The 26,344-nt window shown below is 51.0% G+C and overlaps 1 protein-coding gene across 2 annotated transcripts in view; it reads right to left on the reverse strand.

Annotated features, from left to right (window-relative positions):
- Positions 1–26,344, reverse strand: part of HIPK2 (homeodomain interacting protein kinase 2) — a 179,051-nt gene that overhangs the window by 47,755 nt on the left and 104,952 nt on the right. For both annotated transcript variants that reach the window (XM_030308554.1, XM_030308553.1), the window contains exons 3-5: positions 3,477–3,600; positions 3,092–3,211; positions 1,182–1,268 (exon numbers count right to left, since the gene is read on the reverse strand). In XM_030308554.1, the coding sequence (XP_030164414.1) occupies positions 1,182–1,268; positions 3,092–3,211; positions 3,477–3,600 (331 nt within the window). The remainder of the gene's footprint in view (positions 1–1,181; positions 1,269–3,091; positions 3,212–3,476; positions 3,601–26,344) is intronic.

A 26,344-nucleotide genomic window follows, 5' to 3' on the forward strand; every position in this document is an offset into this window, starting at 1 on the left:
AAGCCTCGGATGGTTTTTGAAAGGCCTGTTGTGTGGTGCTTTCCGTTATTTTCCAAGGCATGCTATGGAAAGTAATTTCAGTTTTCCCAGACAATCTAAGCTTCTAATCAACTGACAAGTACCCTTTACTCAGAATCATGATTTTTGGTTCCACTCACCCTCAGGAAGAAGTGTGCCTAGTGTTTATTGGTCTAGTGCTGTACTTCTCGTTGCTTTCAGGAAAGACTCTTTAGGTTGCCCTGCTTTTAGACTAGTCCTTACACTAAAAACAGATGAAGTTCTAGAATTTTCTCTGGGCACAAAGGTGAGAGAACCTGTGATCCCTCTGGTGAGCTGGAGTAGGATGAGTCCCAAATCCAGTGACTGGTGTCTTTATAAGAGAAAGAAGAGGGAGATTTGGGCACAGAGACAAGAGGAAATCCAGGAATAAAGGCCATAGGAAGAAGGGTGAAGAGGTTGGGATCAGTCAGCTACACATCAAGGGAACACTGAGGACTGCCAGGGGCCAGCGGACGCTAGGACTGAGGCATGGGACAGTTTCTTTCTAGAGCTTTCAGAGGAGGATGGCCCCAGTGGTACTTTAATGTCAAATTTCTAGCCTCTTGAACTGTTGGAGAATAAATGTCTACTATCTAAAGCCACCCAGCGTGCAGTATGTTGTCAGGGCAGCCCTCGGGAACCAATACACTGAGTTGTGGGCAGTAAACTCAGATGTACTAATGATCTTGAATTCTTCTCATGAAAACATCAGTAAGATTGGCTAGCACTTTCTTTTTCTTTCTGTCGGCGTGAGGGAAGGGAGTTCTTCCTTTCTTATGCAGTTAAGATGACTTCCTTCCTTCCTTCCATTCTCCTTCCTTCCTTCCTTCTTTCCTCTCTCTCTCTTTCCTTCCTTCCTTCCTTCCTTCCTCCCTCCCTCCCTCCCTCCCTCCCTCCTCCCTCCCTTCCTTCCTTCTTTTTCTACAAATGGGAACCAGTAAAGGGCGGCTGTAAGGTTCCTGAAAATGTTCCACCAACCCAATGCTATTCTTACTAGGAGTGACCCTATCATTGTTTCAAGGTCAAGGTCAACCACCGCAGGTGAGTAATGTGAATTTCTACCCGCCATCTTCTATTACGCAGAACTCTTGCTGTGCTTGGTTTTTAAGGGGTAGCACTGCATACTCACCCATGGGGCTTACCTGGGCCATATCATCTAAACAGTTGAAAATGTACTTTCTCGCTTCTTTCGACTTAATCCCCGTCTCTGCTTCATGGTCATCTGGTGTCTGGTCAAAAGATGCAAAAGCTGAGTGGTCATGTGAATTATTTCCTGGTCACTGTGACTCAAACCCTGGTTTCTGCTTCTCACGGAGGGTCTTTTTCCCATCTTTCAGAGGACACTCGGATTCTTCTTAAAGTGCCCTACACACTTAACTCGTCCTCCACACTAACCCATCTCTCTTCTCTCCTTCCCACAAAGACCTGTCGAGAGCCTGCTCTGAATCATATCCAGAAGGTTCCAAGATGACCAAGATATGCCATATCCCTGAAAACCCTACATTCTCCCCTAAGTTTAAGGGATAAGGTAAGATTCCACAAGTGGAAAAGCAGAAGCCCTTTTCCACATGGTTTTAAGTTGTAATTTAATTTTATTTCTCAAGCTCTCATATAGATAGCTGTCACCGCATGCCAGGCACTATTGTAAAGCACAAGAACTCACTCGGTACTCCTGACAACCATCCTAGGGAGGACAAACACCGACCCACTTTCCAGGGAAGAAGCAGGAAGAGCAAGCTCCAGGAGTGTGCCAAGGCCGCGTGGCCGGGAAGCAGCATCTGGCCCTGGCGTCTGTTCTGTGCTGCCCCTCTGCCTGGGGCTGGACCATGCACGTGCCCTGCACTGGCCTTGGTCTAGGAAGCTGCTGTCTCCAGTTACTGTGGGTTTCTGGATGCATCCATGGATGCTCACGTTGTCACTCAAGGAGGGCATACCAGGAGCTGCTAGGATCCAGGCTCTGATCCCGGAAACAGCTGGACAAGGAGGACCGAGGCTCCAGATGAAGACATAAAAGTGAACCCTGCCCCTCTGCCTGGCCTCACCCTCCTCCACCCCCGAACTCTTTTTTACTGGACGTGACCTTGAGCTGCTAGCTCTCAGAGTTGTCGAATGCCAGCCCCCTCATCAACAGCCTCGGAGTGCTTGCTTAGCTCTCAAATCTCTTTTCTAGATCTTCTGCAACTATTGGCCACACGTTATCTTTAAATCCTATTAGAATTTGGCTGTGGTTTCTTGTCAAACAAACAAACAAAAAAAAACCCCAACAAACAAAAAACCCCCACCCACTCTCTTGTCAAAAAACCCCCCAAAAAACAACAACAAAAAACCACCTAAAATGAACACAAAGCATACTTAAGACTTGCATCATCTTCTCCTTCTCAGGAAAATACACAAATTTTCCTTGCTAGGCACAGATCAAAGTGAAAGCAAAATACGTTTGCCTTAAAGTAAAACCACTCGGGAGTTGACAGTGTGCAGTGATGTGCTATACCACCTGCCGGCCGGGACAGACAGACCCCCCCCCGGAGCCTTAGGACGTCATCTCTCCGAGGCCATTTCCTCTGCCTGGAAGACACTCTTCCCCCTTTAGGGCCCAGCTCAAATGCTCCTCCTGACCCTCTGGTTCCCTCCTCTTGGTCCCACACTCTACCCCTACCAGCAACGGCGCACTTGTGACAGCGGGATGGAGGGGTGGGGGGCTCCCTGCATGCGTCCTTGGAATAGGAGCTCCTCGAGGACAAGGTGGGGCTCATTTCTCTCTCTAGCACACACCCGACAAGTCATTATGGTTCACTGGGATTTCATCCCAGGAGTTTAGCCACCAGAACTTGGGATCTGAGCTTCGCAGGCAGCTGGCCAAACAAAGCGGTGCTTTCGGACATTCGAATTCATCTACCTCATGGATCAACAACGGTCGCCCCCTCTCCCGGGCTTTTGGCCGAATCAAAGCAGGATCAGTGTGGCAATGGCAAGAGCTCCCCGCCAACTGGATGGTGCCCTTCTTCCCTGAGTGTTGGGCATGGGTGAGGAGTGGTGGGGACGTTCTTCCTACCTTCAGCCTCCACAAAGGATACGGTGAGTCTGTGTCACGGTTGAAAAACCTAGTTGTCTTTGTCCCTGCACTTAATAAATATTCAGCTGGCAGACCCTGTGTTTGTGAAATATACCGAATCTGCAAGAAAAGAGGAGAATGAGGTCAGGGCGTTTCCTGTAACTGGACATATGGTATACTAATGGCTCTAGTGCCTTTGAGAAAAATGACAATTTTATAGGGAAAGAAAGAAGTAATAGAAGCAAGAGGGGAAAGAAAGAGGAATAAGAGAAAAGCAGTTATGGGAAGCAAGGTTTCAGAGACAAGGAAACAGCCCACAATCCCACCCACAGGTCATGTTATAAAGGACGTGCTTACTGTGAACACCTGAGCTATCTGGACCCACCTGATCATACTCAGAAGCTCCTGGATAGAGCGGCCAGCCCAGGAACAGCTCAGCAATGACACAGCCCAGGGACCACATATCAATTGCCTCACAAAATGGTAGACCAAGGATGATTTCAGGGGCCCTGCAAAGGAAGAACGAGAGAAACCATTAGCAACTTGAAAGTGCAGGTAGCAATTTGTGTATGAATTCTACATAAAACCCTATCTTTCAAATCTGGGGTGCCATTACTGCTCCCCTCTAAAGGGCCTGTGGTTCTTGCACTGTGTGGCAGTGATCCCTCCATTCTTGGGCTTGGTCCTCCCTGTCGGCAGGGAGCGTGGTCAGATGACTGGCTGAGATGAAGGGTAGATCTGTGGCTCTAGAAGAGATCTAAGGGAACCACGTCCATTGACTTCATTACCATTATATTCCAGTCGGATGAGCTAATAACCGCTTTAGAGATACCTGGGAGTTACCTTTTGTAACTGAAAACCCAGGAAACCAATCATAGAGAATGCCCAGTTTTTACAAAGGAATTCTGAAATATAAATGTTCTATTTTCAGCAATATAGAAAACAGGTCGCCTCTACCCACAACAAGGGGATTAAATCCAATATTTGTTAATGTCAATGATCCCCCTTCTTAGGAGTCTGAATCACACTTTTGTAAGGAAACATTATTATTATTTTTTATCATCAGCTTCTGAAAAAGTTAGTCTCCTAAAATGTCTTCAAATATTACAGTTATACAACCCCGTTCATGAATCTATAGTCTGGGTACCAGTCAGAACTCCATTATAAACCCATTCCTGCCTGTGGGATTATGTCCCTTCACATGATAGACAAGGTTACATGCTGGAGCTTCCGGAGGAAACCACCTAAACTCAGAGGGAAATTTTCACACGCAGTTAGTAACGAAAACCAAGGAGACCACACGGCGCCCTTTCTTTTCCAAGAACGTGTCATGATGAAGTAGGGGTACGTTTTGGAGAAAACCACGCTCAAATGTATGAGATATGAACCCAGCTTTGAAAAAACGTGGCTCAAGGCGCTCGGCTGATAATGAAATGCATTAGCCCAGCTTCTGTTTTCTCTGTAAATTTCCCACTTGATTAAGCAATGCCAGAAGACGCCACTCTCCTACCCTTTCAGGAGCCTGGCACGTGAGCAGCGGGAGCTGGGGAGGCGGCTCTGTCTGGGTGATCTTCACCAGCTAGCACGGGAGGAAGGAGCGAGGCTGCGGCCAAAACAGCCCCACTCGTCTTGGGAGTGTCAAGCTGAATCTCCCCCACTTAAGAAAGCGTCTCCCTAACGTTACTCTTTTACATTTGCTCTCGTTGCTGATCTTTTTTCTCTAGCTAACAACGTCGAAAAACAAAACCCAACATGTTTTGTCACAACGTCTTGGTTTTTCGGAAGAAGGAGTTCCCTCGCTGTCTTAGGGCTGGAGACTCAGCACTGCTGCCGGGTGCTTCTAGAGTGCCCTGGTCATCAGTCTGGGTGCACGACATCCTTTTGCCAGAGTCCAGGGCTGGGTGGGTCTCTTCCCAGGCTTGGCGGGAGGGAGTTACTCTGGGTGTGTGTGTGGGGGGGGGGGGGGGGGGGGGGGTGCAAGCTGCCGCTGGCCCTACTTAACCTTCAGCTCACTGCTGGCATGGAGGCTCAGCCTGGCGCTGCACCCTAGCTCTGTGGTCTCTGTGTCCTCCCATCCCAGGTGCTGACTGTGCGTGGGAACACGGGATGCTGCTGTCGCCCCTGTGGCGCTGCCGCACCGGGGATGCCCGTGCTGGTTCCAGGTACGTCTCTGCTGGACTGTCCTGTGTTGTGGATTATTTAAACGACAACGACAACGACAACAACGACAACAACAACAACACATCCCTTGGAAGAGAAGGGGGTATCCGAAAAGAACATGACAGAGAAAACCACACACTCTTACTACGTGTGTGTCAGAACCTGCCCTCCTTTCTGCCCTCTCTGCTCCAGGGTCGGCGTGTCCACCTGCCTCCTCCCACATGCAGACTCAGACCTCTTCTCTGGAGAAGATGTCCTGTCCCGGTTCCCGCGAAGCCCCCCTCGGGCAGGCTGCTGACACAGGACAAGCTTCTCCGCACCTCTGTCTCCCTGTTCCTGTGACCGGGACCCTTGCCCCTCGTAGCCTCCAGGTCGGGTCTTAGGAACACAGCCTGGGCTGGTCTCACAGGGACATCTCTGGATTCGACCATGGGGCCAACCTTCCTATCAGGTTAATCACCTGGTTCTCATGCCCCTAAGCAGGCCACTTGGAACCCGTGGAAATCCGTTTCCTGGCTTCTGTTCCCTGAGGATGTGCAAGACAGAACCCGACACATAAGAGTGACGCTTCAGTGACGTGCTCTGGCAAGAAACACCAGCCGTGGATTTTGTCAACTGACGTTATGTGAATAGGGCCTATGAAGACGGCTCTCGGTCCATTTTCTTTTTTTTTAAGTTTATTTATTTCAAGGATGGGGAAGGGGCAGAGAAAGAGGGAGACAGAGGATCCCAAGCAGGCTCTGTGCTGACAGCAGACAGCCTGATGTGGGGCTCCATCTTACCAACCATGAGATCATGACCTGAGCTGAAGTCGGACGCTTAACTGACTGGGCCACCCAGGCGTCCCTCTACCTGTTTTCTGTTAGAACGTGAAGTGGTAGCCATGCATGGCACCAGGGTATGTATAGCAGGATAGTTTTCTTGCTGTGACCACAATGAACAAATGCTCAAGTGTCAGGCTAGATGGCCGGGGGACAAAAGAAATAGAAGACGGAGTCTTGTCCCCTAGGGGCCCCAGTGCTGGACGCCAACACCAGCACACGTGACAAATGAGGTCGAATATACTACTGGTATACAAGCCAAACCTGCAGACACGAAGACAGAGCTAATTCAAGCATACGGACATGCTCCAGCATCTCCCATTTTAAGAACTAAAACAGCACACAAGAACAAAGCGAAGCAAACACAAAAGCAAGTCCTTTCTCCAGCCCCCCGTGTCCCTGCAGGTGTCGCCCTATTCCGAACCTCACGGGGGTCTCCTGCAATTCCACTGTTTTGTGCCCCCCCCCCCCCCACCTCCCGTCTTGCCACCTGTCTCCTACTGGACTCCACTGAGGGGTCTCCACTCAGGGGCCACGCCCATCCGAACCCCCAGGGTCACGTTGTCATGTCGCGTCCACGGGTCAACTTCCCTCGCTGACCCAGGAGCTGCATATTTCTCTCACGGTTGACATTCGTCCCGTTTTGAAACACACAGTGTGGTTTTCACGACACCATACGCTCCCACAGCTGTCCTGCCTCTCCGTTTCTTTTGCTGGCTTGTCCTCTAGCTAGCTGCTGTGGGACGGCAAAGCCCTTGGACCCCTGGTCTCCTCTCTTTTCATCTTTGTTCTGGGTTAACCGTTATGGGTTGAGTTGTATCAAATGCCAAAAAAGACATGTTGAAGTCCTAATCCCCGGTACCTCACAACGGGACCTTATTTGGGGACGGGGTTATTGCAGATGTGACTAGCGAAGATTATGTCACTGGAGTAGGGTGAGCCCTTAAGCCAACAGGACAGGTGTCCTTACAGGAAGAGGGAAACAGGGACACAGACGCAGCGGGGAGGCAGCCGCGTGGAGACGAAGGCAGAGACGAGTTATACTGCCACCAGCCGAGGAGTGCCTGGGGCCACCAGCAGGTGGAAGGGGCAAGGAAGGATCTTCCCCGAATGGTGTCAGAAGGAGTATGTTCCTGCCCACACCTTGATTTCAGACTTCCAGCCGCCAGGACAGCGGGAGAGTAAATAGCTGTTGTGGTCGGTCCTGTGTTTTGCGGGGACTGTTTCTGCAGCCTCAGGAAGCTGACAGAGGAATCGTATGGCAGCCCCACGTCCATATTCCATTCATATTTCCGAACGTCCATCTCCGCGCTGGACTCTTCTCTGCTCCGCACTTACACTCTGAAGGCCCAGCACCTCCATGGGAATGACTCACAGTCGCCTCCAACTTAGTATGTTCGCAAGGGACGTCTTCTCCTCGGCCTCCCCTCCCCAACGGCAACGGGTCCCTGTCTCTGCCGGGCTCGTCTCGCTGAATGGGATCCTGGCCCCTCCCGCCTGCTCCCCACGCTGGGAACCCGGGATGCTCTCCGAGCCCCTCTGCTCCCTTCATCCTCGCCACCAAGGCCTCAATGCGGCCGCCCCCGAGTATCTCTCGGCCCGGCCCCGACTCTCCACCTCCACCGCCACCCCTCTGGCCCTGGCCACCCCGTCGCACCTGGAGCTCCCCGGCGGGTCTTTCCTTTCGTCCTTCCGTCCTCCATCCGCTGTCCGCACAGCTGCCCGAGCAGACAGACCGCCTCTCCCTTTGCTCTCAGCCCCACAGAGGCTCCCCGCTGAACCCTGAATCCCTCCGTGACCCTCAGGACCTCCCTGCCCTGCTCTCCACTGTCATTTCCATTTCCATTTCTAGGCTCCTCCTGGACCTAGAGCCTTCGTGCAGTGTTGTGCTCCTGCCTCGAAGGCTCCCTGCACCGGCGCTCAGATGGCCGCCTCCCTCTCATCCTTCAAACCTCAGCTTAATTGTCACCGCCGCAGACAGGCGTCCCTCGACACCAGTTAGTCTCCATCTACAGTGCCGTAAATGTCACTTTACAGCACTTCCCCAATAACCCGCTACTGTCCGTCTCCCCCTGCTACGTCCACAGGGCAGCACAGTGCGTGCCATTTAGTAGCCACTCAATCAATAAGGATTTGCTGATTGAATAAACCTTTATTAAATATAAGAAAGCACTAAAATATGAGATTCAGGCAGAAAGTTCTAAGGCAGCATAAACAAAGGGGAGCAGAAGGGGTCAATCTTGGTGGAGGAATGGAAGCTTGGCACCAGGAGCAAGGTGTCCCCCGTGGGAGAGAAGGCCTCTGCGGGTGGGAGCGGAGGCCCAGAGGACACCTGCCTGCCGTGGCTCCCGAATTCCAGCAAGAAGGAGAGTGGCAGGGGTTTGCAGGTGGCTCTAGGGTCCCGGAGGGGCTGGAAAGGGCTCGAGGTTTAGGCCTCTACCCTAACCCCCTACTGGTCTCTTGCCCTTGGTTTCAACCTGTTCCAACCCACCCCGAAACTCTTCCTCATTCCTTTTCTCTGCACACGTGATACCCTGATCACATCTCTGCAGAGGCCGGGCCCCTCTCCTTCCTCCTCAGACACAGGCTGCCCACCTTCTCCGTGCTGCCCACACTGGGGGACGAATGCGTCAGCACCAATAACCAGTGCGGTCCAGTAACTATGAACCGCGCACCTGCTGTTCCCAACACATGTTCCCATACCTGCCCCCTCTTAAGCCTTCTGGAAGGCAGGGTCTGTGCCTCACTTGCTCCATAAATACCTGCTCAACACCCAGGCCTAAGTAAGGAAGGTGCTTTTTCACCCGGCTCTCAGTAATCCTTGGGGGACCGAAGACGGTTCTGCTGTGATCTCGCAGATGCCTTGTTCCCTTTTCTGCTGGTCCATAAGGCTCTGAGACCCTGAAGTCGAGACGCAAGCCTAAAATCTGTTTCTTTTTGTTCAGCGCACCTGAGGCTCGTTCACTCCCGAGGGAGGTGAAAGCCATTCTTACCAATGGTTAGTGTGACTGAGAAGTTGGCTCAAGGTCCATCCTTTCACTTACTTGACTATCCAAACTGCCATTTCCTAAGTGTCTCTGTGTCAGCCACTGTGCTGAGAATCAAAAAATAAATAAACCAGACCCCACGGCCCCTCCGGGAGTTCACTGTTTAGCTGGAGGCAAGACGTGCCAACAGCTGATGTACAATGGGCCAAAGTGTGTGCCCAGTACATGATGGGAAACTAACCGAGGGGAGAAGGGGCAAAGCAGGGAGCGCTTCCGGAGAGACGTGTGAGCTGAGTCTTGGTAAGTGGACAGGCCGGGGTGGCCTCTGGGCACAGGGCAGGGTGAGTGTGTGCCCCATCCCGCCCTGTCCCCACGTCACAGCTCTGTCTGTAGCACCTAGTACAGTACCTGGGCATGGTAGGCGCTGTCTCCACATTTGTACAGGAATCTTTCTGTGTCAACCCCACACCCTTAGTGGGCACCGGTTCCCCTGAAGCTGGCACCGTCCCCTTGGCAACATGCCCTATGACAAGAGGCAGACTACCTGGCCTTTCTGTTTCAAAGTTTATGCAGTTTAAAAAACAAAATCACATTCTGGGCTCCCCCATGGGGGCCGTTTCTGCTCTCGGTTCGGTTCCACCGCAAGTAGGGCTGCTGGCTTGGGAAACGGGCCTTTCTCACTGGGCTCAGAATCACCCAGGCTCCGTTAATGACTCACCCTTCCTTTGCCACCCCACGGAATTCTCTTAGAGAGTCTCCTCATTGCTATTTTGGGACATCAAACATACTTTCAACATACATGAAGTGTCAGACAAAATTTGCACCTAAGAAAGAGAGAGACTGTTCCTTTCCAACATTCCCACAGTAAGACACAGAAGATTCCATTTTTCTATAGAAAGAGAATAAACAACTGTCGTTTTTAGCACGTCAATTATTGAAGCTTTGATATTTCGCTCACTAGTTTTCTGGGCGGCAGGCAGAGCTGGTAGGGTATTCCCAGGTCACGTCCAGACCACATGACCCTGTGAGGGAGTGACCCCAACACAGGTGTGGAGACCATAGAGTGGAGTGGGGACAGCACACACTCGGGGGCCCCGTGCTCGCGGGCGGAACTCGGTGCTGGCGCATTCTAGCCGTGCCTCGACTTCCTCATACCGCTCTGAGGATGAAATTAAACGGCGCCAGGGGAAGCGCCCAGCATAGGGCCTGGCATAGAGCAGGCAGTCAACACGTATTCACTCATCTGTAATACGCTCAAGTCCACGTCGTAGCAATTACACAAAGAGCATCCTTTTTCCTCCTTTTTTAAAGCCCACTTTCCTCCTTATAAGCGGAAACATTACTAGGAAAACGGGTTAAGCATTTTTGTTCCATTTATTGCTGTAAAAGGTACAACAATTAATAAAACCAGCAGCAAAACGCCCACCAACTAACTTCAGAAAGAGCACTGCCCAGCCTACAGGCCCCACGTCTCCCCTCACACACAGAAACGCCGTCCTAAGCCTGCGTCCCCTTTCGTGCTACCTGGCTTTGGCTCTCTGGCCTCACCTGGCCTCCCGGCCAGATGTACGACCAGAGTCCATATCTTGGTCGTCTTCACGGTGCACTAGTAAAACAAGTGCAGGGTTCACGGCCACTCCCAACTCGGGCAATAAATCTGCAACACTAATCAGAGAGCACACGGACAACCGTGCCTTTCTGGAAAAATGTTACTCAATTTCTCTTGAGTTTTTATTTCACCGTCTATAAAATGTGATTATTAATCTCTCTCTCTTTCTCTCTCTCTCTTTTTTCTTTCTCTTGTCTCTACAGCAGCATATGAAGACAAATGATGGTCGGTAGAATTATAAAGCATTTTGAACTCCTTGGAAGCAAGACACTCTATTAGGCCATGGTATTTTATAATCACTGATATTATAAGGTGTACTTGAATTGAACTGCAGAGAAAAAGCCCGTTCCCACAAATATATGTAGATTGAAAATAACCTCAGTATGGCTGGGGCAGAAGCAATCAAAATGTAAAATTGTATTTCAGATGGGTTGTTCAATCTTATGTTTCCGCTGCAAAAATAAGGGGACTTGGAAATGCTGACATGAGCTCTGAGCCACTATGTGTGCTGGTGACCCGGGGTGGGAGGCAAGGGGTCACATCAAAGCAACACAGGACCGGAGAAAGAGGAGAAATCCGAGGACTAGAAGGAGGCTATTTTAGAGAAATTGAACCGCAGAGCTGAAGGATCTGCATGGAAGACAGCGTGCAGGGTGAGTGCAGGGGAGCACGGCAGGGCGGCCAGGTGGGGAGAGAATACATCTCCTCTGGCCACTGGCGGGCTGCGAGGAAAATGGTGAGCAGCGTTCCTAAGAGATGCATTCATACCACGTCTGGGGGACCCAGGAAGGTCCAGCGGAGATCGAAATAGTGATCGGGGGGCCTGGCGTAGCCACGGCCAACCTGGGATTTTTGAGAAAGACACAGCTTCCTTAGTGAACAGGAGACGTGAGAGAAAGAGCTTTGTCTTTGACCAGGGGGCTGGGTAGATGCGAAGGCCAAAGGGACCCAGGGGTGGAGCTGCAGGGCACGAGCGACGGGGTGAGGCCGACCAGGAGCTCCCTTGTTGCGTTAGCTTGTACTGAGCCGAGGTGATGTGGACCCTGTCTGCAGGTGATGGCCTGACCAAACGCTGTGGACCTTAAGGTTTCTAGACACGCTCCACCGAGGAGGAGTCTTGCCCCGTAAGTAGCTGAGGACGGCACTGTGGTGGGGGGCCGCCGCAGGGGGCCAGGCTCTGACTCTGGAAGGAGAGCTAGCCAAGACGCCCCACTCATGCCTGTGGGTGGCTCCAGCTCAACGATATACATGCGCCCAAATCCCTGCACAAATGTCCTAGAAGTGTTACCTCCGGCGACACTGTTGACGTCCATGACACCGTGTGCCTGTGTGCTGGTGAGCATCATTTCAAGACCCTCCCCAGCGATTCTGTTGGCTCAATGTCTCCAGCTATCACCAAGAGAAACGCTCAGGACGCGAGAACAACTCAGTGCATCCGTATGGAAGGCTGATTGTAATAACCACGGCTGGGTCTAGATGCCGTCATCATTCTCGTGTCACATTTGGACAGTCTCCCAAAGGAAGCTGGCTTCTTTGATTCGACTGACCATTTCCAGGGTAGTGTTAGAATCAGAGTGACAGTTTTATTTGTATTGGCCACGAGCATCTTGGCTCTGAGTAAGACTTTCCTGGATGTGCACTCAATACATATACAGTCAACCCTTGAACAACACGGGGCTGGAGCGCCAAACCCCGCTCCCCCATGCAGTCCCAAGTCCACATGGCACTTGACTCCCCCAACCTTAACTACTAACAGTCTATCGTTGACTGAAGCCTTATTGATAACATCAATAGTCGATTAACACACACTCGTATATGTGTTATATACCATATTCTTACAATACAGTAAGCTAGAGAAAAGAAAATGTTACTAAGAAAGCTGTAAGGAAGAGAAGATATATTTACAGTACTGTATTGTATTTACAAAACCAAAAACAAAAGCCTGTGTATAAGGGGACCAGGCACTACCAACCCATGCTGTTCAAGGGTCAACTGTGTGTTCCCCACCCCCATTCTGCCTCCATGCTGATCCTGGGGTCCTGCCACTGTGTTTCAACTCTGCAAAGCGCAGCACCGAAATCTAACTTCCTTGCTTGCACACCAGAATAAAAGATCTGGAACCTAAACTCCAAAGGCTTCTAATGACGTTCGTATAAATCGGGAACCGCTTCTCAGATGTCTGGAGTATATTCTGATGTCAGCCTCTAAATTCCTTCCAAACCTCAATGAGAAATGTTCCTGGGAAGAAATCAGCTTGGACCCCACAATGGGTCATTTCAAAGACACTCACCCTGCCCTGTAATTCCTAGTCCTGTGGACATGCACTGTGCCGACTCTGCCTGTATCTCCCAGTCTGGTCCCTGGTGCCTTTGCCACGAAGCCAAGGGATGCTGGACAAGGCCTGGTTTTGCATCCCACACCCTGCTGGACCGTAATATTATGTTTTATGTTCTCACTTTTTGCCAAGGTACGTGCTCAATAAACGTCTGTGGAAGCACCGTCAACCAGGGCAATGGAATCACAGGTTTCTGCACGTATCTACACACACCGATTCTTTTCACTCATACACTGCTTCGGGTTCTTAATTTTAAAGTCTTTTTTATCTTGATAAAATTACTTTTTATTGTATAAGATAAGACACATACAAAGAAGTGCACAAAGCAAAAACATATAGCTCAGTGACTTCTCAGAAAGCAATGACCAGTGTCCCCCTACCAGCCAGGTGAAGAAACAGAACGCGGCCCGTGTGGCCACGCCCCTGCACATTCCCTCCCGCGCGCCGTCCCCTCTGCCCAGGCCACGGTGCCCGTGCTCCCTGTGTATCGGGGGGCGGCGTGGACCCCAGGCCTCGGGGTGCAGGCTCCTGAACAGGCGGGCTAGAGGGAGATCCAAGCTCCGACCGAGAGGGCTCGGCGCAAAGACCGGGAGCTGGGAAGACGACAGAGCTGGCTGACAGAGAAAGGAGACAAAAACCTCAGACGTTCTTTTCAGTTCCTTTGGTTGATTGTTTTTCTTCTGCTTTGTTGTTAGTCTGTTGACTGAAACTGAGCGTTGCACTGTGCATTCAGAGCTTCCCTGGGGAGCCTGCCCACACTCCAGTCCCACCACCACCTGCTGTCACCTTTCAGTTTCCGGAGGCTGCACCTCTTTTCTCTGCACGGGGAGGGAATTTGGAATCTCAATTCCTGTGGATCAGTTGCAAATGCAGCGCCTTCACTTGATTCCGGGAGGTGATACGTTACCCACCAATGGAGTGAAAACGAGATGTCAGGCCAGGCGGGAAAAGGCTGGCCCCTTTCACACCAAACAATCAATTCAAAGCTTCCTCTCTACCCCAGATAAAAGCACACCAAGAAGGTAAGATTACTTATGCGACTTAAATGTCAGTAAACATATGGTTAATATTTAGCTTCAACCGATTCACAGTGAGTACTCTAAGATGTTTGTTGGATGAATGAATGATCTCACACAGGGCTGGAGAATCATGATGCTTTCCTGCTAGGGGTCCCGGGCCTGCACTGGAGAAGCCCCGGGGTTCACAACTCTTAGCAAGCGAACTGTAACGAAGACAAGGCTCATCCTTGGGGTATTTCCTTTCCTTATAAAGCCCTATCTGATTATGCGGCTTGTGGGGCTAGATCATGAGGCATTCTTTATAGCTGGTGGCCTAGGATAAGGAACAGGGACTGAAGATGGAAACCTGCTCCTTCTTTGAAAGGGAGGTGCATTCAGTGTCACTGACTGGAGATACGCCAGCCGAGAGAGCAGAAGCTGGAAACCTGAGATACGAAACAGAATCCACTCAGTGAAGATGCCAGACACATGCCGGAGGGTCAGTTTCCACTGCAGCAACAGGGACGTGCCCACAGCCTCAGAAGAGGCCTCCCTCCCTGCGTTGCGCTTTTAGGAGAGAAATTACGGAGAAAGATGTGCCTGCTAACACATCAGCTAAGCCAGTTTTCAAATAAAGCCAGGAGCCTTTGCCGGCCAGTGTGGTTGGTTCTGGCCCAGGCCGTACAGGACGCGTCCTGTCTCTAAGCACCCAGGTGTGAGTGGGACCAGAGGAGCCAGGTGGCAGAGGCCGGCCTTGCTCCCAGGGCAAGGGCATACCATTCTGGCCTTGCCAGGAGACCAAGCCCACGGCAGAGGATGAGGGTGCAGCCTTCCCCCGAGTCTGTGGCAGGGAACATCACATGGTGGACTTAGCCACAGCCTGTTAGGACCTGCCGTGGTCGGGACAAGGAGGGACCTCCCAAGGCGGCTGGCTGGTTGCTCCAGAAGGAATTTTGCCAAACAAAATGGGCGTACACGTTAGGGGTCCAGCCAAGGGCAGCTTGTTTAGGGAGAGCCTTCCAACATTCAGCTTTTCCTAAAGTAGCTGAAACAAAACCAAACCAACAAAGCCCAAGTTTGCTTTCTTGTGTTTTGCTTGGGTCCCGAGGAAGAACTAAGCTGGCTCTTTCCAGCTCACACTAGGGGGTGCTGACGTGCAGCAGACACACATCTCAACGGTGTCTGAACCTTCAACCCCAGGGGACGGAGGCACGGAACCCACCGGACGGCCGCTGGACCTCACTGTCAGAAACGCAGGGCCGACTGTGGCGTGGAGCACACAGTGGAAGGGGTGGAAGTGTCCCTCTACGTGAAGAGGGACCGCTGCCCTATCTTCCCATAAACAATGGGGCCTCTTTGTAGTCCCAGAACTGGGACTCTCCTGCACGCCTGTGAAATGGAGCACCCTCCAGCAAAAGAGATTAAGACGCTCATCTTGCTGTCTTGGGCACCAAACACTAGTCTAGCCAAATGAGCGAACCAGCACGTTCGCTCGTCGTGGAGATGCCACTCGTCGGTGGAGCTCAAGAGGCAGAGCGACGAGAAAGGAAGGAGGGAGGCAGGGACTGAGGCCGAAGCCTCCAGACTTGTCAGAGCGGTCGGGGTGGGGCCCCTGGACACCCCCGGTGCTCCCAGTTTACCTCTTTGGAAAGCACCTCTCCTGGCTACTGCCTGAAGACTTCTGGGCTCTCGACTGGAATCCTGCCTCCTCCAGAAGTCTACGCTGCCCGAGGTGGCCTCCTGTTCCGTGTTCCCACAGCTCACCGGCTGCCTGTTCAGCTCTTGCACTGACAGTCATCATTTTTTAAAATCAGCTTCTCGGGGGGGCGCCTGGGTGGCTCAGTCGGTTAAGCGTCCGACTTCGGCTCAGGTCATGATCTCACGGTCCGTGAGTTCGAGCCCCGCGTCAGGCTCTGTGCTGACAGCTCAGAGCCTGGAGCCTGCTTCGGATTCTGTGTCTCCCTCTCTCTCTGCCCTCCTCCATTCACACACACACACACACACACACACACACACACACACTCTCTCTCTCTCTCTCTCTCTCTCTCTCTGTCTCTCAAAAATAAATATTAAAAAATTAAAAAAGAAATAAAAAAAAAATCAGCTTTTTAGGGCACCTGGGTGGCTCAGTCAGTTGAGTGTCCGACTTTGGCTCAGGTCATGACCTCACGGTTTGTGGGTTCCAGCCCCACGTCAGGCTCTGTGCTGACAGCTCGGAGCCTGGAGCCTGCTTTGGATTCTGTGTCTCCCTCTCTCTCTGCCCCTCCTCTGCTTGTGCTCTCTCTCTCTCCCTCAAAAATAAAGAAACATTAAACAAATGTTTCTTAAAAATCAGCTTCTCAATGAGACTGGATGCATCTTGAAGTGGCAGACTGCGTTATTCATCTCTGTTCACCTCACAGCACCCTGCAGAGTCCTGGGCCCTCCACAGACACCGGCTGTCACACTTCATTCACACTCATGACCTGGAAGAAGTTATGGTCTCATCCTTCTTCCCCTACCGCTGAGCACTGTGCAAGAATAAAGTAAGTGCTCAATATGCCATGTTTGCTGAACTGGACCTATTATCTGAGAACGAAGTAAACACAGGGCCTTCTTACTTTTTGCTCGTTTGTTCATGCATGTATGTATTTTAAGGTAAGGGAAGGGATAGGGAGCAAGCAGCTCTTCGGAGTTCTTCTCTGATAATGGGGATTTCCGTGGGGAAATCTGAACAGAAACCGACAAAGCTCTATTTATTTTTAATGGGAGAGGCTTGGCAGAGGAAGTTTGTATCTTTAAAACATACCTATAAACGGAGAAGTGGTGGGTGAGAAAGGAGACGCTCTCTATCTATCTGGAGACGAAGAAAGAAGTAACTAGAGAAGACAGGAAGAAAGAAGGCGCCCAGGGAGATTTTCAAATATTCAAATAAAAAAAGCCCCCATAAGCAATTAAATGGACGTTTGAAAGAATGGCAGCGATGACTGATGTGACGAGCTCAGCTTTTTTCTTTTGCCAAAGAATAGAAGTTCTGAAATATCACTTAAAGGCACTGAGTGCCTGCCTGTCACGCTCGCCTCTGTGGAGTGCCGGCTATGTAAGTAGGTCTAGGTACGTATGCATTCAGGCCTGCCCTGGATTCCCCCACGAGATCAGAAGTTCCTTGAGGAGAAAGAACCTATATTTGCTTCCTTCTGCGGGTGGTGGCTCTGCGCACAGCAGGTGTTCAATCAGCATTAACCAACTAAATGGAGCTAACTAAATTCTGTCCCCAGTTTGAAGGGCTCTGACACAGAACTGTCTAGTTCCTTTTCATCTGGTCTCCAAAGACTTGGGTTTTCAAGAAACAAAACAACCCCAAATACCCCAGACATTCAACTCTAGATTCAACTGCAAGGCTAAGTGAAACTATCCCGCGGCCTCTTCGGCGACGCTTACTTGTGTGGAAACCAAACAGAAATCTTCCTTCTTCTCTCTTCCGGGGTTCCCTGACTTCACAGAGGCTGATGTGATAGGCTTCAGGTGATCACAGAGCCCAAAGTTACGGGGCAGCACCAGGGACTCACTGTTCAGACCAGGGAATCAGTACGGGTAGAGGGAAGGGAGGAGGGCACGCGGCTGAGTATTTCAGGTTGCACGGAGGAAAGGTTGACGAAAGACACACAGCACACGTTCCCCAGCCTTGTTATTTCTTTTCCCCTAGGACTGCATCAATAGCTTAAATGTGAATGAGCGTGATTCCTGCGTGCACGTTAACATCTGGTTAAAACGACTCCATTCTGCAAGTGCGAGCTTGGCTCTTACATCTTCCGACCGAGCGGCCATGTCCCACACATTCCGTACCGGTCCGTCTGCACCGTTACCTGAGAGGACCATTCTCAGGAGTGCCCTGCGTGGCTGGGGTGGGGTGGGGGCACAGGGAGAGAAAGGATGCTGCGGGGCTATTTCCTTTTCCTGTACGTACACAGTACGTACACAAATATTTGTGTAGCCTCTGTGCTTAGCATTAAGACTGGGATAAAGTAATTAGCAGCTGGATTTTTCTACGGGAAGCAGCAAAGCATGGTGGGGGGGGGGGTGGCGGGGGGAAGCAACACCCCAAACGGAAGAACAGAAATGCTAAAAGCTGGCATCTGAAGGTATTATTCAAAAACAATATGGGAAAAGGCAGAACTGTATTTCCTCTGTTCTTCTAAGGGGAAGTTCAGAAAAAGGTCAGAAAGAGAACAATGCAGGCCATCTATCACAGCAGCCTCTAACCTAGAAAGGTTACTTACAACACTGCAGCCTCATTTCTCAATTCTGTAATTACCAACCCCCTTTCCACAGATTGCACACCACCTCGGCCTTATGAATTATACATTTCATTTCCATTTACCAGCACCCCAACTCGGTGACCACCGCCAAGGCAAACTGGGTGGGGCTCGCTCTGTGTGTGTGTGTGTGTGTGTGTGTGTGTGTGTGTGCGCGCGCGCGCGCGTGATGCCAGACCCTCCTCCCCAGGTGCACACGCAAATGTGGCACGGCTCCGTAGCCCCGGTGCACACTCCTGGATTCTGCTTGTGTTGACCTTCAATTCCCAGCCTAAGGTTTTGTTTATTGAACAAATAAGCACTAGGTACCAAGGGGGATTTTCCTGGGGGAAATCACGTTGGGGCACCTTTTCTTCCCCTTAACATTTTTATTCAGGTGAAATCTGGCTAAAATGAATACTAAGGGTGGTCTTGAAGAAGGCAAAGGTAATGTGCAGCCTGAGGGTGTGTGTGTGTGTGTGTGTGCGTGTGTGTGCGTGTGTGTGTAAGTCCCAGCAGCGTCCACTCTAGTCCTGCTGTCTGAGTTGGGGGTGGGAGGCTGGAAAGGAGGTACCAGAAATAGATAACCTGGCAGAACAGAGGTAACCCCCTCCCTGTCTGAGGCCTCTGATTTATGGGCACCCCTCCTACCAACGCGGAGGGCCCCCGGGAATCTCTGGGGGCTATTTGTGTTCACAAGTGCTATTAATATATCAAAGGGGTTCTACTCTTTATTCAGGATGCTACTTCTTGGGGATTTTCCTTTCAAATCCTTAAAAAACCTTAGGTTCAGTAGAGAAGTGTCATCTCAGGCAACTGAGAGAATATGAGAACAAAGAATACCCCCGTGAGGCGGACAGAGGTAAGCAATAATCGAAAGGGTTTCCTTGAAAAGCAGGTGTACATCTGCACCTAGCATTTTAAGGGGTGATACCGGTAGAATTTTAAAATTATGAAAAAAAATGATTTTAGACACATCTAGGGAAGACGTTTCTAAGATGTGTTAAAAGATGTCAATTTAATTTGAGGTTGATCTCAAGAACACAATAGTAAACGGGATGATCATCAGGTATGCATCACTATGACATCATTGTTATTCCCTTAAGGTTTTTGGAAAATTACTTCCAGTCCTGGATTATCTGCCTAAGAAGGATTTCCTGAGGGCCTGTGACAGCCAGCCTCTAAGATGGCTCCCACTGATGCCTGCTTCCTGGTATTGGCAAGGTCCTTGTGTGGTCCCCTCCGACACGGAGTAGGATTTTGCAGAAATGACCTGTGAGGTCATAAAGGACGTTGCGGCGGCCGCCCTGCTCTCTCTCGGATCACTGGCTCTGGGAGGAGCCAGTGCCACGTTGTGAGGACGCTCACTCAAGCAGTCCCGTGCAGATACCCACACGGCCTGGAGCGGAGGCGTCCTGCCAGCCGCCAGCACAGACTGTGAGCCACGAGCGTGAGCGGCCACGAACGGTCCCCCCCCCCCCCCCCACCAGGCGAGTCCTTGGACAAGTGGCCGCCAAGTTCCTGGCCCAGAGAAACTGGGGAGAGAATACGTGTGGACTGTTCTGTGGAGCCACGGAGTTCTGGGGTCATTTGTTGCACGGCCGTGGGTGATGCCCACGTATGGGCATATGCCTCTATGAGAGGACAGAGCACAGAGAAGAAGTTGGGGACTCGTTCTTTCCCCAAGCCTTAGTGGAGCCTCTGCCCGGCACCCAACATTGTAGGAGACACTCCGTTTGGTCCCTTCCCTGCAGCCGCAGATGCCCTGGACGGGAATTAATTAAATACCCCCTAAAAATGGTGGGTGGCACAATGAAAATGATACCTGAGGGGGAATTTCAAGTGCGCAAAGGCAGGAAGGCCTGACGGGACGGAACTAAGGTTGCAGACTACCCTCCCATGGAAAGTATCCAACACAGAGCCGTAAGCGGTTTGGCCTGCAGAGGATTTAACAAATTTTTGAAAATTACGTATTAACATTTAGAAATCAGGTGATATTTCCTAAAAGCCTGCCTTTCCAGCTTCTCCTGAAAATCCAAAGCCCTGGCAAACTCTGGGCTACACATTCGTGCTTAGCAACAGTGCACCTGGGCTGACGCGCGCGGCCCCTTTAAACGGCGCACCTGTGAGCCACCTGCTCTGACCTCACCAGCTCACCGGTGTTGGTGTTACCTGCGGGCCCTACAGGCACTTGAGTTTGAGACTCCTAGGAGAGAGGCAGGAAGGCAAGGGGAGGAGCTAGGCAAAAGTACTGTTTTAGCAGAACCCTGGGGACTTTTGAGGGGCATGAAACTAGTTTTCTCTTATTAAACTACCCCAGAAGCAAGGGACACCTTAGAGCTTGAGAGAAATGTGAAATCATTATTCCGCTTTACATTAAACAGCATGAACTTTAACAGGAGAGATCCCATATTAAGTTTATGCAATGTTTGTTTACGAAGGTCTTCATTATATAAGACCTGGGCTGAGAGGAAGTGCAATGCTGGAGTCTCACTTTGCTGATTTGGCTTTCTACCCTAACAATTTACAATAACAGAAGAAAGGAAGGCTGTGGCGCCATAACTCAGGGACTCTCTGCCGGATTCTCCCCTCCTACGAGATACAATAATATACCCTTTCTGGCCCTCTCCCAACTCTCCGTTTGAAACAGGATTATCATCAGTTTTCAAAGTGGCTTACTCAGGAATTAACTGGCCAACCACTGGATAACAGATTCTTGAACACTCCAAACAGTCCTTTGCAAATTTTTTGGAGGGGAATATAATGTTAACAGCATCATGGCCTTCATATCCTCCCTAAACAGTCAAGTGCTGGGTAGGAGGAAGGGGGACCCTTCTGCTTGCTTAAAACGCCGCTCTAGGTGGTTTTTATATAAGAGGGCGGGAGAAAGACACCGTGCCTGCCTCCTCACCCCCACCCCACGCTCGGGGAACATTATGTAGGAGTGATTATGCAATAAACTCAATCACCAGTATTTACTGAGCTCCTAGTGTGTCCCAGACTCTGTGAGAGGGCGATACAAAGCCCTGCTCTCTGTTCTGAAGCTTAGCGTCTGGTGTATGTGTATAGAGAGACGAATGAAGACAGAAGTAATATAGGACAGATGCTAAGTTTATAGACAGCAATCGCTGTCTTCCTGTCAACAAATATTTACTGAGCAACTACTGTGGGCTGGTTGGTCGGTATTTGGTAATTAACAGAAAAGATGCTTTCTGCCCTCAGGGAGCTTTAACTCTAATGGACTGTGGGGGGCTTCACTCTGGGCTGGGAAGACTAGGGGAGAATTCAGGGAGGCAGGACTTCCTGAGACCGTCAGGGATAGGGAGACTTTAGAGAGTTCAGAGAATGGCCAGGGTCTGCAGCCTGGAGGACAGCGTGAGTGAAGGGGCAGAGGCAGAACCCAAGGAAAGGACACGGTGGGCTAGGCCTGTGTGAGTAAGGGGCAGAGGGCACCAGGGCAGAAAACACTACTGCTGTGCTCCTTGGGCCTCAGCCCGGAGGTAAGACAATAAGCTATTCTTTGATTCTTTCACTCACAAAGTGCAGACACAAGGGCATTTGTCTCTCAACATGAGTAACTGGAAAATGCGGTGCTGAGGACTGTGAAGTGCCGTGAGATGGACAGTGGGCTTAGAGATTTTATGGGACAACTCTCGCCTCCCCATCGCCACCGCATCCCACAGAGGCCTGACAGACCTATGGCAGGAGGCCCTGCGCTGGCGACGTGGGCCACCATCGAGGTGATCCGTGAGCAAAGGAAACAGCTTCTGGCGCTTCAAGAAGCACAGCCCGGGGACTACCGACCCCGAGCGATGGGACTCTCCAAGTTTTACGGTGCGTCGGCAAAGCCTGCCCACCTGTACGATGTTTGATCCTTCCCAAAGGTGGGGGGTGGGGGGGGAGGAAGCAAACCACACCTCCCGGGCCCCAAGACTGTGCCTTTATTAATGCGGAGACGGTTTAATCTGTGTGCAACCCAGCATGCTGAACGGAAAAACGTCAAACGAGGTCCCAGCGGTGCACGGACCTGATGGGTCCACGTTCACACAGGTTGAATGGCACGGGACACATGTGCTGCTGCACAAACGGGGCGTTCCAAGTTCAACGTCAAAAACCCATCTTTGGAACTGCCTACTGCATTTGGGGAGGGGAGGAGTCCTTGCTGCACCTGTGCCATGGGCTGAGGCCTCACTGAGCCCGTCGCCTGGGTCCACTGGGCCTCCGCCATGAGGGCACCCAGTGCCGTCTCCATGGAGGGGGGGCCGTGATCGGCAAGAGAGCGGAAGCCTGTGCGGGAAGGACCAGTACGACGCAGATCCTTCCAAGGCCAGCAAAATTCTGGCTTTCAAAAAAAGCCTGCTCCTCTTGCTATTCCTGGTAATATCAACTCTCAAACCACTGCTGGGATCACCCACCCAATATTTATTTTGGGGAACAGCTTAAATCCAGAAAAAAGGCTATTAATAAGTTAAACAAAAGCTGTTGAAGGGAATTCCTGTGAGTGGGCGGTTGAATAGGGTGATTCTGAAGTCCTTGCCAACACCATGATTCTAGGGTGCGAGCTACGCTCTCCTCCTGATCACATGCAATCACGTATTCACAGGCAACAAAGAGCATCGGAAGAGAATCCCCCTGCACGAGGGCTGTTAGGACCAGGGAGGCACTCACTTGGATAGAAACGTGCCTCTAGGAATGAGGGTCCTAAGCCTGGGGACGAGGTGCCCGGGAGCAAGTGACTGAATTCCCAGTGGCCACAAGGTGCAGCGTTAATGGCGTTAACCACATGTAGTTAAGGGACCACAGTTACGACAGAGGCAAACCAGGGAAATCGTGGCGGGAAGTACTGGGAAGGCAAACAAATCAACAACAAGTGAAGCAACTTATGATAAATAAGCAAATCTCAGCCTTCCCTTTGGAACAATGAAGCCATAAGGCGTGGTGCAAAGGAGGTTTGTAGGGACGTCACGGGGAGACTCTGCGTGAGAACTTTCTGCTGGACAGGGAGGCGGCTGCCTGCAGGCCTTGGGTGGGCGCAGGAGACAGAGGGTGGGGGTCTGACCCCACACGGTGAGGGGTCCCGCTCGCTGCCTTTTCCTTTTCTCCTTTCCCCTTCTCTCCTTCCTTTTTAAACAGTCCACATTCCCTTCCTCAAGGTTCTCTCCTTTTGTTCCCACTGACAGACTGCTCACAGGTGGTCTACACAACCTTCCTTCTCTTCCAAAGCAACTCACAAATCCAATCTAAGTGCATGCTTAGACTTCTAGTTTAGAAACATGACTATTAATTGGGTTATGATTTTAAAGCAAGAGCACTCTCTCCTGACAGGTCCCTGTAGAAGAATCGGGAGTCCAGGCAAGGAGAGGAACTGCTCTCACACCCACCCGCCCTCTTCTGTGAGGCTCCCCTGGCCTCCTCTCCTCAGCTGCCCTCTTTTGCTTCCTCTCCCTTTCATCACAGACCCTGGCGGCCTCCCGCCACATTCACTGCCAGGCACCAACGGCCAGCCAGTCGCATGCCTTGCTCCGCCCTCTCCTTGGGTTCTCTGTCCACCCGGCCTTAAAACCTCAAAGACTGAATAAGTCTCTCTTCGGACGCCTTGGGTTGAGCCACCACCTTTTCTCCTCCAACACGGGGTTCCTTTCCCAACCGCTTCATTTATGGTGGCAAAGCCACTCTTCTTTCGTGTCCAAGGGAGGCCCTCCAGTTTTTGCTGCCTTTGGGGTATGTACCTCAAGGCCCCTTCCCCCCTCTTCACTCTTAGTGCCAGAATCCCGTGGCCTCACCCAGGTCCCTGGAGTGGTCTCCCAGCTGGTTTCTGGGTACAATTCCTAACTTCCTCTTCCGTCAGGAACTGTCAGGCCGGGAGCCCGACTTCTCACCTCATTCTTCTGTGTGTTCACTCTCCTCTTCAGACCCGAAACATCCTCAGAGTTCAGGTCTACTGTCACCTCTTGTTCCAGGCTCACCGGGGCTTCCGCCCCAACTGAGAGCCCCACCTTGTCCGCTACACTTCACACCAGCCTGGAGTCTTCTGTGGGGCAATTGCCTTGGCATTGCAGGTCATGACTGTGCTGTCAGAATGGCGGCTCAAGATGACCCAGATGTCCCTTCAGACCTTGTCTGTTCCATTTTTCACTTTACTGGTCCAGATCCTCAGGCCTTCCCTATGCGGAGTTCTTACATCTCCCCTTCAAGTGCCTTCCTCTCTACAGACAGACAGCACCTGCACCTTCTCCCTTCAGCCAGATGCTCTAGCAAGCCTCTGCCTGCTAGCCTCTCACTCCTGTCGGCCTCTGTCTGGTTATGCAGGTCTGTCTCTGCTCAAGATTCACTTTCAATTCTTCCCCTAGGAACTTTCTACATGCACTCCAGAACTCTCTTCTTTCTCTTCATCCACCTTCCAGGAGAGGCCGTTGTTTGTGGGCATAGTTTGGTCTCTCCAGTTGAGCTGTAAGCTTCCTGATGCAAAACTATGGCATCTTCTCTTTCTCGACACCCACGTCACTGCACACAGTGTCATTATACACTAGGTGCTCACCAAAACAAAACTGGCTGACTTATTTTGTCTCATACCATGTGACTGGCCACCATTTTTCTAGATGCCCTTAAGGAATTCTGGGTCAGGAATCAGGAGACCTGGGTTCCATGCCCAACTTTGCCACCTACCTGACCATGTGTTTCCAGTTGTGTCACTTAACCGTTATTTATACACCTAGGTTTACTCTACTTGAAATGGTGAGAATAACTCCTACCGAGTCACCTTATAGACTGGGGTAAAGACCAACTGAGTGTCAATATATAAGATTTAATGATAAGCTTAATTCACTCACTCAATCATTCAATGTATGCTATAGAAACGACCAGGCTATTGAGCGACACGGAGCCAAGAGTTTTCAATCCCATTAAATTATTTTCATAGAATAAGAGCCATGAGAAATGGGAAAGCAAAACCAAATTTTCTTCACAGGAGCAAAGTTCATGCCAACTCTTACTGGAAGGTTTGACACGGGAGAGCCTTCGGAAGCGCAGATTTGGTTTACTAATAAACGGATTTCATCCTGGGTAGAGATAGGAGACAGAGTTCTGATGGCAGAGCAAAGCCGGCAGATGTTTCAAAGGTGGGATGGGATCGGGTTCTGTACGTGCCTAGCTCCGAGTGTCCTCCATCACAGCTGCTACCTACAACCTTCAGGCAGATCCCGGGCAGGTTGCTACAATGTTTGCTGATCTCACATGGGAAGGCCAGTCTCAGGTCATGAAGGCCAGTCTTTCTCAAGGAGCGTTCTCCATCGGAACCACAGATCACAGAAAATCATCTAACTATACCTTCTTATGTAGCAACAGGAATCTGGGGGGAAAGTGGATTCATTACACACGATGAATACCTTAGAGCAGGAGGACTTAATTCCCCTCCGACAGCCTGGGTGGTGAAGGCTAGATGCTGACTGGTGGACATATTTCTCACCCAGGCCAATAGCATGCGGCTGACCAAAAACAAGAGGGTCCCTGTTTCTTTGGGGCCACCAAGGGCAAAGGAGCCAGGAGGGACATTATTCACTGAAGAGCACTACCTTACTGAGCTCAGTTGCTTTTCTATGCCCCTGGTGTCCACAATTCCCTCACTGCCCTACTTCTTTCCTGAGAGTATCTCTTTTCCTAACCTTTTCCCTGCTGCACATCACAATTAGGCCATTCAAACCAAACTGTCTGCTCTAGAAGCATGCTCAGGTACGTGTCTCATGCAGCTGAATTCAAAGGCATTCAGTCCATTCTTTCTGTACTCTTTCAAGTCTTAAGTAATCTTCCTCAAGTCCCTCCTTTTGCTAGATTCTCCAGGCTGTGAGCCCAGGGGTCCGAACTCTGGTCAGTAAACCCAATTCCAGTCCTGGGCTGTGGCTGCAGCATTTTTTACCTGTAGAGTGGGATTCTTCCCTGGGCCCCTAGCTGCCCAGGTCAGGCCTCCGGTTAAAATGATCATCATGTCAGGGGCGCCTGGGTGGCTCAGTGGGTTGAGCGTCTGACCTCAGCTCCGGTCACGATCTCACAGTTCATGGGTTCGAGCCCCGCAT

Source organism: Lynx canadensis, chromosome A2 (assembly GCF_007474595.2).
Source record: "Lynx canadensis isolate LIC74 chromosome A2, mLynCan4.pri.v2, whole genome shotgun sequence".
Taxonomy (NCBI): Eukaryota; Metazoa; Chordata; class Mammalia; order Carnivora; family Felidae; genus Lynx; species Lynx canadensis.